The 17922-nt window shown below is 35.4% G+C and overlaps 1 protein-coding gene across 1 annotated transcript; it reads right to left on the bottom strand.

Annotated features, from left to right (window-relative positions):
- Positions 1-901: 901 nt before the first annotated feature.
- On the bottom strand, positions 902-17902 carry acot12 (acyl-CoA thioesterase 12). The gene is made up of 15 exons (XM_073829708.1): positions 17553-17902; positions 13073-13142; positions 12462-12522; positions 12284-12385; positions 8243-8387; positions 7647-7806; positions 5381-5500; positions 5093-5243; positions 4945-5000; positions 4786-4849; positions 4456-4539; positions 4238-4371; positions 4013-4141; positions 3805-3931; positions 902-3726 (listed from the first exon to the last, which is right to left on the bottom strand). Exons 1-15 carry the CDS (start codon positions 17737-17739, stop codon positions 3586-3588), a joined length of 1731 nt encoding a protein of 576 aa, XP_073685809.1. The 5' UTR covers positions 17740-17902; the 3' UTR covers positions 902-3585.
- Positions 17903-17922: the final 20 nt, after the last annotated feature.

Below are 17922 nucleotides of genomic sequence, written 5' to 3'. Positions count from 1 at the left end.
AGAAGAGAATTTGAATATGAAAAGCAGCATTTATTTACAAGATACTTTTGTACAAAATATTTAATATACTCTATAGAAGAGTGTTGTTAAATGTGTTTTGGCCCTCTAGCGGTTTAAAATAAAAATGCATGCATCCTGCAGAAGAACAGTATTTTGTATTTTGCCTCTGTTCGTCTGCGTGGGTGAATGCGGTTCGCCTACCAAGGTTAAGAAATGGATACACGATGTCTTATCAGAGTGGAAGAACAAATATAATATAATATAAATATAATATAACGTAAATGATGTCTCTTACTTAAATATGTAGCAGAAACCCATGCAAGACTTCCACATCGTTTTATACATATTTTGGACCATCCACCTTATATCCATCACCACCTGTAAGCTCTTTCAGTAGCTGTGTCATCATATCATTATTTTATTTTCAGATTTGTGTTGCGGTAACAATTGCAACAGATAGCACCAGTAGCTCACCAAGTGCAACCATTTTGCGTCATAATGGCGCCTCCCAGAGTCTAAAATATATATTAAACGATGTGGATTTTTTAAATAAAGCAAATCTTTCATGGGTTTTCTACTACATATTTCAGTAAGAGACATCATATACGTTATATTACGCCATACATGGCATAATACCCAGGGTTCCCCATACGAAAAATAAAGTTACGCGCACAGGCGAATGACGTTTGTATATCACCGCAAATTCAGTTTCAAAAGTTGGGTTGAAGTCTCTTATTAATAACATTTGTTTATTTTTTTTTATTATCAGAAAAATATTTTTAGATTATCCACAAACAGGATTATAAAGCATTGATTCTGGAGTATAATACAGAACTATGGCTGCACAATTATGATCCATATCACATTTGTTAATTATTTATTTTTGAATTGCGATAGAAATTCATTTTAATTTGACATTCAAATACAAATGCAAGTCATTTTCTTCATGTAGCTACATATCGAAAACAATCTGATGACTTTATTTATACATAAATACACTTTTTTTATTGACTTTATTGATTTTTGTTTTTTACAGACTAGTGGAAAGAAAACACACAAAAGACAGTGAAGTGTTTCTTTTATAGCACTTTATCTATTTGTGCCCATAGATTTCAATTACAATACATATTTTTAAAGGGCCATTTTCTCAAAATGAGTTTTTCTCTCACACTGAGTCATAAATCTCTGCTTCAGCAACACTTACACACACCAAACTAAATTTTTATTCCTGTCTATATTCTGAAGGTTTTTACAGAGGGATTTGTTCATATATAATTTGCTTCATTTTATTCCCCAAAAAATATTTTCTGAATTATGGAGTGACAAAATGAGATACCCAAAAACATTTGACTCTAATATGTCAAAAAAATGAAACAAGAATTCTGAAACTGACTTCATCCAGTGTTTATATTTTTGCACTAGAAATGTATGCAAATTAGCATATATTTCATGAAATAATGCCCATTTGCATATTTAAACCTAACATTTTACAAAACTTGTAATTTAATTTAAATTTAATTTAATTTAATGTAATTAATTTAACAAAAAATGTTTGCAATTATCAATGTAATCAATCAACTTGGTAAGTAAGATGATAACTTTTAGTTTTGTTTTTTTTAACCCTATTCACCTGAAGTGTCTCTAAACTATTTAAATGCAAAACTTGGATGCAGCAGGTTAAGATCTAAATGCAATGCTGTAATCATTTACACAATGATTTAATCATCACAGATGTCATCGCGACCTTATCGGCAGCCAAAATTTGAAACTGTAAAATGTAAATAATTCTATGAGAATAGCGAAGTCCACACTACAACTATAATATCAATATCTAATATAGATATCATTATAGTTGGCTTTACAGTTATGTAAATGGGTCTTCGAAAACATGCAATGCTATAATTGACAATATTTATGATTGCTTAATCACAGTGGTTGTTATCACAGCCTCATATATATATATATACACACACACACACAGTTGCAATCAAAATTATTCAACCCCCCAGAGACTGCAGTACTTTACAAAAGTTTTTTCTCTTTCAGGACTAAATTGCATCTACAACAGTTTTCTGGCATATTACAAGTGATAATGTCAATATATAATGTAATGTTTTTGAGTTATAGGATTTTTTAATAACACAGCTATGTCAGAATTATTCAACCCCTTTTCAACATTGCTGTTTCAAGACAGTTATTTTTATGGTAAGGAAACAAATTGTCTTAAAAATTGTCTTAAGCCTTTACAAACTTATTAAAAATGGAATTAGCTTGAATTGATACACATAGTATACTCTTAGCCCATGCATGTGCTGAAGGTGAGTAGCAAATATGGTAAAGTCAACAAAGCTCACACAAAATCAATAGAGAAGAAATGGTTTGCTATATTAGAAAGTCTAAAACTACATGAAGATGTCTAAGACATTAGTCCCTAGAGACACAGCTGGCAGCCGTATTCCTTAGATTAAAGTGTGTTGAACCAGAAAACCTTTGAGGCTGTTGAACACAAAAGCACAATATCATAAAATGTTTGATCAGATCGACTGAGAAAAACTTGCAATGTATAGCCAAAAACTTGCAAGATGACCAGACGAAAGGAGGAAAAATATTTCAATGCTGTGTAGAAGAGGAACACTAGACAAGTGTAGTCTTCATGTTGAGGAATCTTGCTGAATACCACTCTTTACCAAGAAGAACAAAAAGGCTGCCTTGAACATGCCAAAATTCATTTGGACAGACCTGTGGAGTTCTGGAAGAATGTTTTATGGAGTGATGTGTCCAAACTGGAACTTTTTGGATGTATAGATCAGCAGTATGTCTGGTGCAAAAAAGCAGAAGAACACCATCTCAATCGCCAAACATGGAGGTGGGCCAGTCCTGTTATGGGGTTGTTTTACTGTAGCAGGAAGTGGAAAACATGACCATACAAAGGATATCATTGATTTAATAAAGTATCAGACCATTTTGGCAAACATTGTGATGCCTTTTGTGCAAAGTCTGAAGCTAATAATCAATGGACTTTCCTTCAGGACAATCATCCCAAAGTATACATTCAAATCTACTAATGCTGGGTTTAGGAATCAGTCATAGAATGTTTTTAAGTGGCCTGTTCAGTTTCCAGATTTAATTCTCATTGAAAATACATGGTTGAATTTAAAGCAAGCAGTGGCAAAGTAAAAACCAAAGATTATCAGTGATCTGAAAGCTTTTTCAGGGGAGGAATGGCCCAAGATTGCAGCAGAAATGTGACAGGAGCATCTAAGCACTTCCAGGCAGTGTTTATTGGTGGTTTTAAAGAATAAAAGATTCTGCACCAAATTTACTTTCAGGGGTTGAATAATTTTGAACTTAAATGTTTAGAGCCAATTCGATTTTTTTCATTATTCATCAACTTATGTTCTCAGAATTACTCAAATGTGTATTAATAAACTTTCTTTAATAGTTTACTGATGCCTTTGTTGAATTGTTTTCACAAAATGTTGTTATCTGCAGCAAAATGTCTTGCAGGTCAAGGGGGTTGAATAATTTTGATTGCAACTGTATATATATATAATAACTATCCTAGAATTGAATTCTGTGTGTGCATCATAACTGTGTGGTCAGCAAATCTTGCTCCAGAAATGACATGCAGGACATTGCTGTCTCTTCCATAGATTTGGACCAGCCAGCTAAGTTTCCCTCCACATAAGGCAGCACTCCAGAAGTCACCTGGTTGTAGTACGACACCTAGAACAGCAGCCAGAAATGATCAGAATGAACACGAGAGTGATGTTTTTATTCAGTTCAAGATGTTATAGTTAGTACCTTGCAGGTTGAATAGCCTATTTCGTGAACGAGGAATCCTGCACATTTAACTTCGCTCCGAATAGAGTTCTCATCCAGTGGAACTGTTGCCACGGTGACAGACCGGAGCGCTACGACATACGGGTCTCTGGGATGATAAAAATACAGTTTGAGCATCACATTTAAGAAACAGTGAAAATTTGCAGGGTAAGTACTTATGGAATCATACCCATCTTTGCAGGGTTGCCTTTTAGACAAAAGAACCACGAAATCCCGACTCTTGCTTCCATTGACTTTGGGGCATTTAATGTGATAAATGGTTTCCTCCTCATCTGCTTTCTCAACCTCTTCACAGCTCCTAAAGGACATATGGAAGGGTGTAAACTGTGAAAAACTATTTTATGTAACTGCACAACTTATAAAACAGGGATGTAATAAACACTTGTTAGCCTACAAATAGTTTTTGTCCCACTGTGGCCGTGACGGCAGGTCGGCGAGCAGCGAGAAAGCATGAAAAGCTGTCGTTTTGACCTTCATCTCAACTTTTAAACACAGAACATCTGCCTCCTCGTGCACGTAGACTCCGAACTGCAAAACATACATAAATTCAGTCTATTAAGCCATATGCTAGACGTATGTAGATGCATCAGTTAGAATAAACAAAATAATTACCTTATCGTTGATGCTACTGGCCTCCCAGCCTCGCTTTCCAGCTAAGACTGTGAGAGCTGCCACGTTGTTATACCCCAAATACACCTGTAGAGGGCAGACATGTTACACGTACAGAAGATTTGTCCTGCTCAATGACAATGGGTATGTTTGAAATAGGCAGTATGTAATATGCAGTATGTTAACGGAGCTTTCTGTAGTATAACTAGAACAATTGGTTGCATCTGAAATCTCATACTCTCTGAGTATGTCCTTTATTTGAATAAATAATTACTTTGAAACCGATCAAAACCAATGTAGCCATTGACTATTTTTTTTAAATGATTGTGGTACCTGATTGCTTCTGTCCCAAGGCACAGAAATTGGTCCCTCGTCTTTTGAGTACAAAATGTGTTTTCTGGGAAGATAAATTTGGTAGGGTTTTTGGTTTGGTTTTTGAACATTGAGGGGTCAAAAGTTGAACGTTTTGTGAACTTTCTGTACAGAAAGTACCTGGCCATGCGAATTCTCTTTCTGACAATAGCGCCAATAAATCGTCTTTCTCCATCCTGAAAAAATTAAATCATCCAGTGCATTGAAGTGAGGCTCAGAGCTGTTATACATAACTATTCTAGTGTTGTTAGACATGTAAGTAACTCACAAGAGTTGTGTAAGTGACGTCAGGGAACGTCTGTTTCTCACCGCCACATCCAGGGATGTAATAAATCATGGAGGCACTGTTGATGTGTCTTGGTGTTCCCTCATTCCACTCCTCACAGTTATACGCCTCCACCCGAACACCCACCTCCACACTGATGCATGAAATAAGAGAACAATGTATTTCAAATATTCCTGTTTATTGGATATTAGTATTAAAATCGGTATGACATCAGAATATCTTGTGTATGATTGCACATGTATAGTGGTCAGGTTTACGCATCTACTGTACCTGGTCTGAAAGGCATTATTGACCATTGCTTTGAACACCAGTCTGTCACCGACACTGGATGGACCTCGGAAACGAAACATGTCTACAGCTCCGAGAGAAGGATAGTAGCCGCACAAACGACTAGGAGAAAGACAACATGCAGAAGATAAAATGCAGATTTAAATTTACAGATTATAGATATACGCTAATATTATAGTTTATCAAAATAAATTATTTCAACTAGAGAAAAACATTCACGGCTAGAAAGACTGAAAATAGCTTGAACTATGAAGGTTGTAAGGCCATGATAGATAGATAGATAGATAGATAGATAGATAGATAGATCTATCGAACGAACAAATGATAGACAGACAGAACAAACAAACAAATGAAAGAATGACAGATAGACAGACAGACAGACATACAGAAGGAAAGAATGAATGAACGAAAGAAACAATGAAAGATAGATAGACAGAGACAGACAGACAGATAGACAGAACAAACAAACAAATGAAAGAACGATATGGTAGACAGAAAGAATGAAACAAAGAATGAACGAATGAAAGAAACAATGATAGATAGATAGATAGATAGATAGATAGATAGATAGACAGAACAAACAAACAAATAGATAGATAGACGGACAGACAGACAGACAGAACAAACAAATGAAAGAACGATAGACAGACAGAAAGAATGAACGAACAAACAAAAGAATGATAGACAGAATGAACAAACAAACAAATGACGACAGACAGACAGAACGAACTAACAAAAGAATTATAGAGATAGATAAATAGATAGATAGACAGACAGACAGAACAAACAAACAAACAAAAGAATTATAGATAGGCAGACAGAACGAACAAACAAACAAACGAAAGAACGACAGACAGACAGACAGAACAAACAAACAAACGAAAGAATGATAGATAGACAGACAGGACGAACAAAAGAACAACAGACAGACGGACAGAACAAACAAATGAAAGAATGATAGACAGACAGAACGAACAAACAAACGACCAAACTAACGACAGAAAGACAGACAGAACAAACGAACAAATGAAAGAACGACAGACAGACAGAGAGAACGAACGAACGAATGAAAGAATGATAGATAGACAGACAGACAGAACGAACAAATGAACAAACAAACAAATGAACAAACAAATAAACGACAGACAGAACAAATGAACGAAATAATGATAGAGAGATAGATAGATACACAGACAGAAAGACAGAACAAACGAACAAACAAACAAACAAACAAACGAAAGAATGATAGATAGACAGACAGACAGACAGACAGAACAATCAAACAAACAAAAGAAAGATAGATAGACAGACAGAATGAACGAACAAACGAAAGAACGACAGACAGAATGAATGAATGAATGAATGAATGAATGAATGAATGATAGATAGATAGATAGATAGATAGATAGATAGATAGATAGATAGATAGATAGATAGATAGATAGATAGAATGAACGAACAAACGAAAGAACGACAGACAGAATGAATGAATGAATGAATGAATGAATGAATGAATGAATGAATGAATGAATGAATGAATGAATGAATGAATGAAAGATAGATAGATAGATAGATAGATAGATAGATAGATAGATAGATAGATAGATAGATAGACAGAATGAACAAACAAATGATAGAATGATAGATAGATAGATAGATAGACAGACAGACAGACAGACAGACAGACAGACAGACAGACAGACAGACAGAATGAACAAACAAACGAAAGAACGACAGACAGACAGAACGAACGAACGAATGATAGATAGATAGATAGATAGACAGACAGACAGACAGAATGAACAAACAAACAAATGATAGAATGATAGATAGATAGACAGACAGACAGACAGACAGACAGACTGAACAAACAAACGAAAGAATGATAGATAGACAGACAGACAGAACGAATGAACAAACAAAAGAACGACAGACAGACAGAACGAACGAAAGAACGATAGATAGATAGATAGATAGATAGATAGATAGATAGATAGATAGACAGACAGACAGACAGATGGTACAAATGAAAGAACGACAGACAGAACGAACGAACGAACGAAAGAATGATAGATAGACACACAGACAGAACGAACAAACGAATGAACGAACGAAGAACGATAGAATGAATGTTAAATACGTACAATAAATAAAACGGATGACAGAACGATAGAACGATAGAACGATAGAACGATAGATAGATAGATAGATAGATAGATAGATATATGCATGTTTCTGGATCTGGTACCTGGCTGCTACCGTAGCCACGTTCTCCATCCAGGCCATAATCTGTCCACCAAAAGTGTTTCCATGGTGATTGGCGTGTGGCGGCAGCACCAGCTCAATACTCTCCACCTGCGTGAGCTCAGTGGACACCACTGTCATGATGGGCTTCCTGCTACACAGTCCTGAAATGTCAACACATCCTGTTCAGTATAAACTTATCAGCAGCCCTGTTTTAGATTGACGCTGTCATGATGGTTTGCACATTGACTCATGACTGGAACTTTTGATCTCATGGCCAAGTTGTGGGTGTTGTAGCTGCTGTTTAGTCTCGTGTCTGTCCTCTGGCTGACTCTATCATGGGATTCTTTCCAATGGAGACACTGAGAGTGTTCGGCCAGTGATTTTAATAGCAAATGTCGCACCATTTGTTCCTTCAGGATTTACTGCCAGTGAACAACCAATGAAGTTTGCCCATGACTTGGAGAAGTTCTTAGAAGTACAATCTCCTGGAGTAAACTCAGGTGTGACATAATAGCTTGTCGATCACACGATACACCACCCATCAGAGAACCTCAGAAGCATACTAATATAATGACGGAGTTGAAGTAAAATGCTAACCCTTGTCTTGAAGGTTGTAATAGTCCTTCATGAGGTTTTTGAAGGCCTCTTCATTGTAGAGACGGAGTCGTCGTCTTTCTGAAGCTAGTGAATATTCCAGCATTTCCTCTACGGAGCCCTGAATGTCCAAGGGTTTCAGAGACACCTGCAGGAATAGACATCAATGAATATTTAGGAATAACTTCAAAAGATTACATTTATTTGAAATAACAAAAACTTTTCATCAGTAGTGTAAAACTTTTATTTGTGTGGGCTTGAAGGACTAGTTCACTTCTAGAATAAAAGAAATCCTGATAGTTTATTCACCCCTATGTCACCAAGATGTTCATGTCTTTCTTTATTTGGTCGAAAAGAAATTAAGGTTTTTGAGGAAAACATTCAATGATTTTTCCCCATATAGTGAACTTCAATGGGAGCCAATGGGATGAAGATCCAAATTGCAGTTTTAATGCAGCTTCAAAGGGCTCTACACTCTTAAAAATAAAAGTGCTTCAAAAGGATTTTCAACGATGCCATAGAAGAAGTTTTTGGCTTACAAAGAACCATTTAGTTCATTTTCTTGCTTACCTTTTTATAATCTGAAGAACTTCATTTGCCACAAAGAACCTTTTGTGAAACAGAAAGGTTCTTCAGATGTTAAAGGTTCTTTATGGAACCATTTAGACAAAAAGGTTCTTCTATGGCATCGCAAAGCACCTTTATTTTTAAGAGTGAAACGAATGGTCATTTCCAGGGTTCGTACAGATACTGTTAAATGAAATTCCAGGTCTTTCAAGGACTTTTCAAGCACTACTTTTTAGAGAACAGAGATCTCATTTATCAAACAATGTCTTCTTATCGGCGTTAACGTGCTGCGTTAACGTGAGACTCTTATCGGGCGATAAAAAAATATCGCTGTTAATCTATTCTCAAAGTTGGGTTGGGAGCTGGGTCTATTCTACGCAAGCTATGATGACTTTCACCTTGATAGTTTAGCGCGGATGTATACCTAGCCGAATTGCACTTTAGGGGGCGAGAACGAGTCTTCGAACCTGTGTGTATGCCTACTATGAAAAAATTACCACATCAAACGAGAAATGCTAACATGGATGCAGCTACTGTATGAAGCCACAGGCAGGGGCGTTGCTAGACCCTTTTTACTGGGGCACCTTCGTGAGTTATAATTTACTTTGAAAATCCCGAAATAAAGACATTAAACTATATGCAACAACTGAATTGACGCTTCTAAAAAAAGCCTCTCCTCTTTAACCGAAGACTATGCACTAGGGGTGGGCGATATGACCTAAAATTAATATCACGGTATTTTTCATCTTTTGAACGGTGCCGGTATAATATCACGGTATTACTTTTTTTGGTACATTTTCGGAGAAGTAGCCTGTCCTGTCCATTTAGTATGTGAATAAAGTTAATCTTTTCATAATATAATAAGTATATGGTAGGTATCCTTATCAAAAAGAGACATGGGAGAGTATTATGCATTCTCAACATATTTATTTTGCAAAAAACCTAAAGATCTTACTTAACAGTGTACAACAAAACAAAAATTATTTTTTTAAATTTAATTTCTGCAATATTTAAAACCTTTAAATAACTGGGGGAAATCAACCCATGGCAACAGTTTAAAAGTAGACCAATTCTGTGGGGAAAAACGCGGACTTGGCAACCCTGCATCCAACATGAGCTGCTGGAGTTAATGTCTTTGCACACGTGAGTACGAAATTTTCGTCCGACATTTTTGCACGTTAAAAAAAAATACAGGTTATGTTAATCGAGTTTACACACTGCCTCTGAAACTTTCATCCGTCATAAAAAAATTTGGATCATGTTTGATGTTCAGCATTTTCACATCCATAATAAGCATTTTGATAAGGATGGCGAATATGAGAAAACTAAAAAAAAAAACACATACGAAAATCGGACTCAGTGTACAATGACCTTTAGATCTGAACGATCACGGGTCGAAAGTAAAGAGAGATGACAAAAATAGACTGGAGGATTTGTTGCAATCTTGTACTCACTGACAAATATCTATTATAAGATGTGCTGCTCCCTTTACAAAATCGAAAGTAAACGTAAACAGGCCGGTCGCGTTCGCCTCGCGCCTGCTCAATTTGTGATCCGCTGTGTAAATCCTTTGGCCGGCCGACCGGGAAAAGTCCCGGTCGTCCCGATTGCCACTCCGCCCCTGGTATAGGCTACAGGGCCGACCTTTCTTCACGATGTTTCACCAGCCGTTTAATGGCCACTCCCCTTTTACCTACCACCTGCAAAGCTGATACGAATATGTTTTACTTTTTTATTTACAACAAGATATATAGTATAAGGACAGGTATTCAGACCACAACTGAACGTTTGAAGAAAATTTAATGTTTTAAATATACCGGTATTGACGGTATTAGAAAATCCATGTCGTGGCGCTATCTCACACCGGTGATGACTATGACACCGGTGTACCGCCCACCCCTACTATGCACGCAGATATCCATGCCCGTGCGCGTCTGTATATTTAACTGCAACGTGCACGTCGTGCAGCCTTTTACGCAGAAGTACATGCAGTGTAGGAATAGTTGGTTACACAAGTTTGTATAGTTAATTGTGTTGTAAATGCAATTGTCAAGCAGTTTGTGATACATTTTGGAAACAGGAGATGAGCCCCTGGTCTAATTCGTCACCTGGCTTGAGAAACCCGTTCTCAAAGACTTACTTTTAGTCATTATTTGGGTAGCACACATATTCTGCAAGCCTTCGGCAGAATTCAAATTAGCCATTTAATCTAGATGAATCTAGATTAATTCCAAGATTACAGTGATATTAATCTAGATTAAAAAAAAAAAAATTTAAGGCCACCATTACAAATGACTGACCATATTTGAAGTCCCGATCTGAAACGAATGATTCACGATACGCGATCCGATCGGAGCACTTCGAAACAGTGAATCATTTTGCGATTCAAAAAATGACAGAGTTTCAAAAAGATCCATTTAATCCATCACTACGTGCTTTCTAAAAACATTACAAGCAATGACAAATTTCCAAAAATGAATGGCTCTTTTAATTTGATCTGTTTTTTGCTAGTGAATCTCTTGAAATGAATGATCAAAATCACTAGTTTGAATCAAACGGAGCAGTTCCATCGTAAATGACTTAATTAATATGGTTCATCTGTTCCTCTTTTCAGCCTTCAGCCATATTTACACGACATTGCTAGTACTACTACTGGCTTAGCTCGCTAGTTAAATTACATGAATTTTGCATGAAAAGATGTGCTTATTAAAAAAAATTCAACATTTATTTCAAGGGTTTTTCGGGTTTTCAAAAATTTCAAAAAGTCAAATTCAAGTACAAAAAGCTCTCATTTTTCAAATTCAATTTCAATTTTAAATCATCCAACATCATTGTTTTACCTTTTTATTGTGAAGACTTTCTTTGCATGTTCACTTTGTAAACACTTGGTCGGTACTTCCGCCTACGTCACGCATGACCCAAGTAGTCCAGCTGGTGCAAGATGAGCATTTGTGATTAAGACAGATATGATTTTAATAATTTTTTTTTTTCACTAGATAAGCCCTTTGATCCTCTGCTGTGATCGTGTAGAGCCCTTTGAAGCTGCACTGAAACTGCAATTTGGACCTTCAGCCCATTAGCCTCCATTGAAGTCCACAATATACTCTTAAAAATAAAGGTTCCAATGGGTTGTTTTTGCAGTCATGCCTTAGAAGAACCATTTTTAAAATGCCCAAAGAACCTTTCAGTGAACAGTTCTTAAAAGAACCATTTTGAAGAACATTTTGAAAATCTATAAAGAACCTTTTCTGCATTTGAAAGGTTCCATGGATGTTCAAGGTTCTTCATGGAACCATCAGCACCAATAAAGAACCTTTATTTTTAAGAGTGTATAGAGAAAAATCCTGGAATGTTTTCCTCAGAAACCTTCATTTCTTTTCGACTGAAGAAAGAAAGACATGAACATCTTGGATGACATGGGGGTGAGTAAATTATCAGGAATTCTAGAGTGCATTCTTGACAGAGATGTTTCCTCACCTTGTGTGTTCCTGTTGGTTTAGCAACAAACGTGGAGAAGGCCACACAAACCCTCTTTGTCACTCCACTCAGCACCTCCTGTACTGTAACATAGATGCCTACCTGATAAAAACAGTGGCCTGATCAGACAGTTTTGCGTTAATATTTAATACTGTAAATGCATTTCGTCTTGTATTACCTCCATACTCGTGTTGAAAGCCCTGTTTACTCTGGCTTTGATATTGATAACCTGCCCAACCCTGAAATACAGAAAGATATGATACGATAACAGATCAATTTACCACATAACATGAGATACTCAAATAGGACTTAATCCAACGTTCACTAAACATGACCTTAGACATGTCACTAAAATCTGATTGGTTGCTAAGACTGTTGTTTCAGGATCAACATACTGGATATGTACTCACTCTCAGGTCATCTGAGATATAGTAACAGATTTAGAGAAATTTAGCATTATATCACTTGCTCAGCAACATATCCTCTGCAGTGAATGGGCGCTGTCAGAGTCCAAACAGCTGATTAAACCATCAAAATAATCCAAAAATAACCCACACCACTCCAGTGCACCAATGCATATCTTGTGAAGTGAAAAACTGCATGTTTGTAAGAAACAAATCCATCATGAAGGTGTTGTTTATGTATGTTTTTATCATCTGTTTGGACTCTTATTCTGATGGCACCCATTCACTGCAGTGGATCCATTGGTGAACGAGTGATCTACATCTTGGACTGCCTGAGAGTCTCTAAATTTTCCTTTGTGGGATGAAGAAGGACGCATTCTCGTACCTTACGGTCTCTTCAAACTGGATATCATCCATGGAAGCTGTTACACACGCCATTCCTGCATGTCTTTCAGCTTAAAGGAAGAAACGAATAAAAAAGACAGAGCTATTTATCACATGAAACATATGAACCCTCAAAGACGCGTACACACTTATTGTTCAAATCTGCTTGTCACCGTTATTTATATTTCATGCATCTAACTGGAGCAGAAACAGGAAGGAGATGGAGCGTCTACTATCTGAGAAGACACATGTAAATCATTGATGTGTGCCTTCCTCAAGCCCCTTACCTTCAGCGATGGAGAAATGTGGATTCACACAAGGTTTGTGGGTAAAAGGTGGATGGTTGCTCGTTACCTTTCTCATTTATAGAACAAAGGTGACTGCTTATCTCAACCTACTCTGATGGTTGATAACACATAGGTTGTTTTGGAATAAGGACAGTTTTACTGCTCCGGCAGGTCAGTCAAGGATTCTGCGTTCATGTTTTTGCAATTTATTTAAGATCACGTTGTCATTGGCAAAACTAAGGAGTCATTTAGAAGACTCTTTTATACAACTGGGTATTTGTGCAAATTTATCATTTGCTGCTCAATAGTTATATTTTTATCTTTAGTATGTACAGGACATCACATTATTAAAGAAAATACAGTAAATGGAAACCTTTGCAGATTTAATTGTTTTTGCACACACACACAAAAACAACAACAACATTAAATCAAACATTTTATGTTACTATAAGTGTTTTGACAATTAATCTATAAATTCAATTATTTTAACATTTAATAACCTAGATAATTTTTTAATTATTTCTTAAAGGTGCCATAGAGTGGAAAACTGTGTTTACCTTGGCATGGTTAAATAATAACAGTTCAGTACATGGACATGACATACCATGAGTCTCAAACACCACCATTTCCTCCTTCTTATATAAATCTAGTGTTTGCAAAAGACCACCGAAAAATAGGTCAATTCCAACATAACACCGACTGTTACGAATCTTTCCCGAGATCGTTAATAGTTACGCCTCCAACATTTGCATCGGCCAATCATCGCTAACATCAGTACATCAGTAAAACAAGGCAAGCCACAGAAGGGACAAGGTTAGCTTAATGCTAACGGTAGCCTGTTACATTGCAATACATAGGATTTCACTTACCACATAAACAGAGAGATGACTGCGCTGATGATGGCGAATAATGGAGAAATGACTGCGCTGATGATGGCGAATGATTTACAGATCTTGAGAATCACTGACAAGCAGCTCAACTTGTGTGGTAAGCAGGCCTGGAGTGACCACAGGGCATACCGGGCAATGCCCGTTCAGATAACACACAGAATTGTGTTATACAGTCATGTGATATGAGAACATTAAAGGATCTGTAAGTTCTGCCGGGCTGGCTGAAAACAGCCACGACATTGGAAACTGCATGATGAAGTAAAGTGGAAAACGCCAATAAATAATTACTGTCAAAACAAAATTATTACAAATTTCATAGTTTTATTACTATTTATTTTAAAAACCATATAACTAATGTTTTCTTGTGACCACCATCTTACTAATACTAATATTCTAAGCAATAATTTCTTTCTTTTGAATGTTTAGTTGTAATTCGTTTTAATTGGACTAAAATATTAATTAAATAAGAGTCTGATTAAACAATTAAATATGGGTCTTATATAAATTAGGTGTTTACTATAGCCTACATAATAAAGTTCTTAAAGGGACACCCTCCTGAAAAAAAACAGCTAATACCAGCCTAGGCTGGTTGGCTGGTCTTAGCTGGTGGTTTCCCAGCCTGACCAGCCTGGAAAATTGGCTAAAACCAGCCTACTGACCAGCTAAAACCAGGCTGGTTGACCAGCTGTTTAGCTGTTTTTTTCACCAGGGCAGTTCACCCAAAAATAAAAATTGTCATCATTTACTCAACATCATGTAATTTCAATCCTGTATGAACTTTTTTCTTCTGTGTAACATAAAGGAAGATACTTTCCTAAAATATCTTTTGTGTTCCACAGAAGAAAGTAAGTCATACAGTTTTGGAACGACATGAGTGTGAGGATTTTTATTACTGAATGTTTTTGTTTTTTTTTAATTGCAGAATTTATTAGCAACAAATTTCCTGCATCTTAGCTCAAAATCAATGCTTTACTGCATGCATTTCTCTGTGACAAAAGCAATTAAGTTAGTTGCAGTTGAATTCAGCAGTATTTATCATTATTTGTTTCTCTCCTGTTTTATTCATTCGTGTACTCCAATTAAAGACCATATAACCGTGCTGAAATAAACAGCTAAAACCAGCCTAGGTTGGTTGGCTGGTCTTGGCTGGTTTAAGCTGGAAGTAGCTGGTTTTAGCTGGTCTTTTAGTTGGTGGTTTCCCAGCCTGACCAGCTAAGACCAGCCTGGCCAAGCTGGAAAATTGGTCAAAACCCCTCTAAAACCAGCCTGCTGACTCTAAAACCAGACAGGCTGGTTTTAGCTGTTTTTTTTGTTTGTTTTTTTCACCAGGGAACCAAAGAAAACTTTCATGAACTTGTGGGCCGGATTGGCTGGATTTGTCCAGGGCCGAATTTTAACCCCAGTCCAGCCCTGGTGGTAAGTACTGTGTCTCTGCATTATAACTTTTCACAGAGCACATGCATCACAGTAATCAGACTAAAACGTCGGCGATTCAAAACGGCAGATTCAACAAACCGCATATTAAAAGCGGCTAGAGCTCCTAATTAAATATATATTTTTATCCATGTGCGAGCTATAGAGATGAACAGCTCTGTGAAACATCCAATCAGAGCAGAGCTCATTAATATTCATGAAGCTTCCAAATAAGGCAATAACAGAGCATTTCATTCTAGGGACAAATCCTAGGGTTGTAAATGGACCTGTAAAACCATTTCTGGAGATTTTTTGCCCTTTCCTATGCCATATACCTTCTATGTAGATATCAGAAAACAATTTAAAATATTGTATAAATGCATTCTATGGCACCTTTAAATAAATTATTTAAATAGGTAATCATTTATAATAATTGAAGAATGATATTTTATTTATTTATTGTAATCTTCATATTTAACAATTAAAAAATAGAATAATGATGAATAAATAATAATAATAATGATGATAATAATAATAATATTAATAATAATAATAAATGAATAAATATTTGAATTATTTTAGAAATTATTGCAATATTTAATAATAACAGTAAATGTTTTTGACAATATATCTATACATTTTAATTTAGTATATTATTAAATAAATGATTTAAATGTTAATAATTTAGATAATTTTACAATTATCTTTAAAATTAATTATTTAAATATGTACAAATTATAATAATTGAAGAATATTATATTTATTTATTGTAATCTTTGTAATTGTAATCTATATAATAATTTAAAAAATATATATTATATTATTTTTGTAATCTCCATATTTAACTTTAAAAAAAAAATAGAACAATTAAATATTTGAATTATTTAATAAATTGTTGTAATATTTAACAGCAATAAATATTTGCGCAATTTATCTATAAATTCAATTACTTTAATATTTAATAACTTAGATGTTTTTATTTTTAAATAAATGATTTAAATTTGTAAGTCTATTTATTGTAAGCTTCATAATTAAAATGGAATAATACTAATAAATAGTTGTATTGTTTAACAAATTATTGTAATATTTAATAATAATAATAATAATAATAATAATAATAATAATAATAAAATATTTTTAATAATTTAAAATGATTATACAATGATAAAAATAATCAGGAAAAAACTAAATTAAAACAACAGAACCCCTGAATTACAGTACATACTGTAATTCTATTAATTCTATGCAGGTGGATTTTTTAATTAAACTGATGTCATAATAGCAATAAACTATAAACTTTGTGATAAACAGTGATTCCACTCAACTGGCCTACAGGTTGTGATGAATCATAAACATGCTTTAAATGTTAAATATTAACTTATTTTATAGCTGAAATTATTAGATTAAACAAGTAAAACATCAACATGCCACTGGTGTCTTAGTTCTGAAAGGGTATATATATATATATATATATATATATATATATATATATATATATATATATATATATATATAATCTTCATATTTAATCTTAAGATAATTTAACATAATATAATAAAAAAAATGGATAATGCAATTAATTGTTGTACACACACACACACACACACACACACACACACACACACACACACACACACACACACATATATTTATATATAAAATATACTTCAATTCTTATTTTTATTACATATTCATATATGATATATTTAATTTTCTTAGTATTTAGTATAAAATTTGGTTCAATTTGAAACAAATCTCACACATGATGAAGATTATAAGTCATCATATAACCATTCAATAAACATAATAAGAGAATCAAACACCCAACAATCTGTTTACCAACCCTGATCTCCAGCCCAAATCTGCATCTACAGCACAAATTCCCACTCACCTGCCAGACAGGCGGTAGTGTCCATCCACTTCAGCAACTGTCCCGCACCCAGTTCTCCCTGGTGGTTTGCATGGCAGGGCAGGATGGACTTGCACATCTGCACCTCTATCGGGCCGGACCCTTTCTTTCGTCCCGTCTTGCAGGATCCGTCCATGTCTAACATTCCTCTTGGCCAGTTCTGATCCATGAGGCCTCACTCAGAGATACAGAGTGTTGAAATAACGCGAGCTCGTTTCTGCGCACTTATCAAGGCTGATGCCAGGTGACCTCAACTCTGGCCAACTTTCTGACGTTCTTTGGGGCCATGTGATGTGCGCCAAACGGCCAAGCTGAATACCTGAGCTTCTACGAGCTGCAGGACATCATGTAT

The sequence above is a fragment of the Garra rufa genome, chromosome 23 (genome assembly GCF_049309525.1).
Source record: "Garra rufa chromosome 23, GarRuf1.0, whole genome shotgun sequence".
NCBI classification, from domain to species: Eukaryota; Metazoa; Chordata; class Actinopteri; order Cypriniformes; family Cyprinidae; genus Garra; species Garra rufa.
This window is presented reverse-complemented; position numbering and strand designations above follow the sequence as displayed.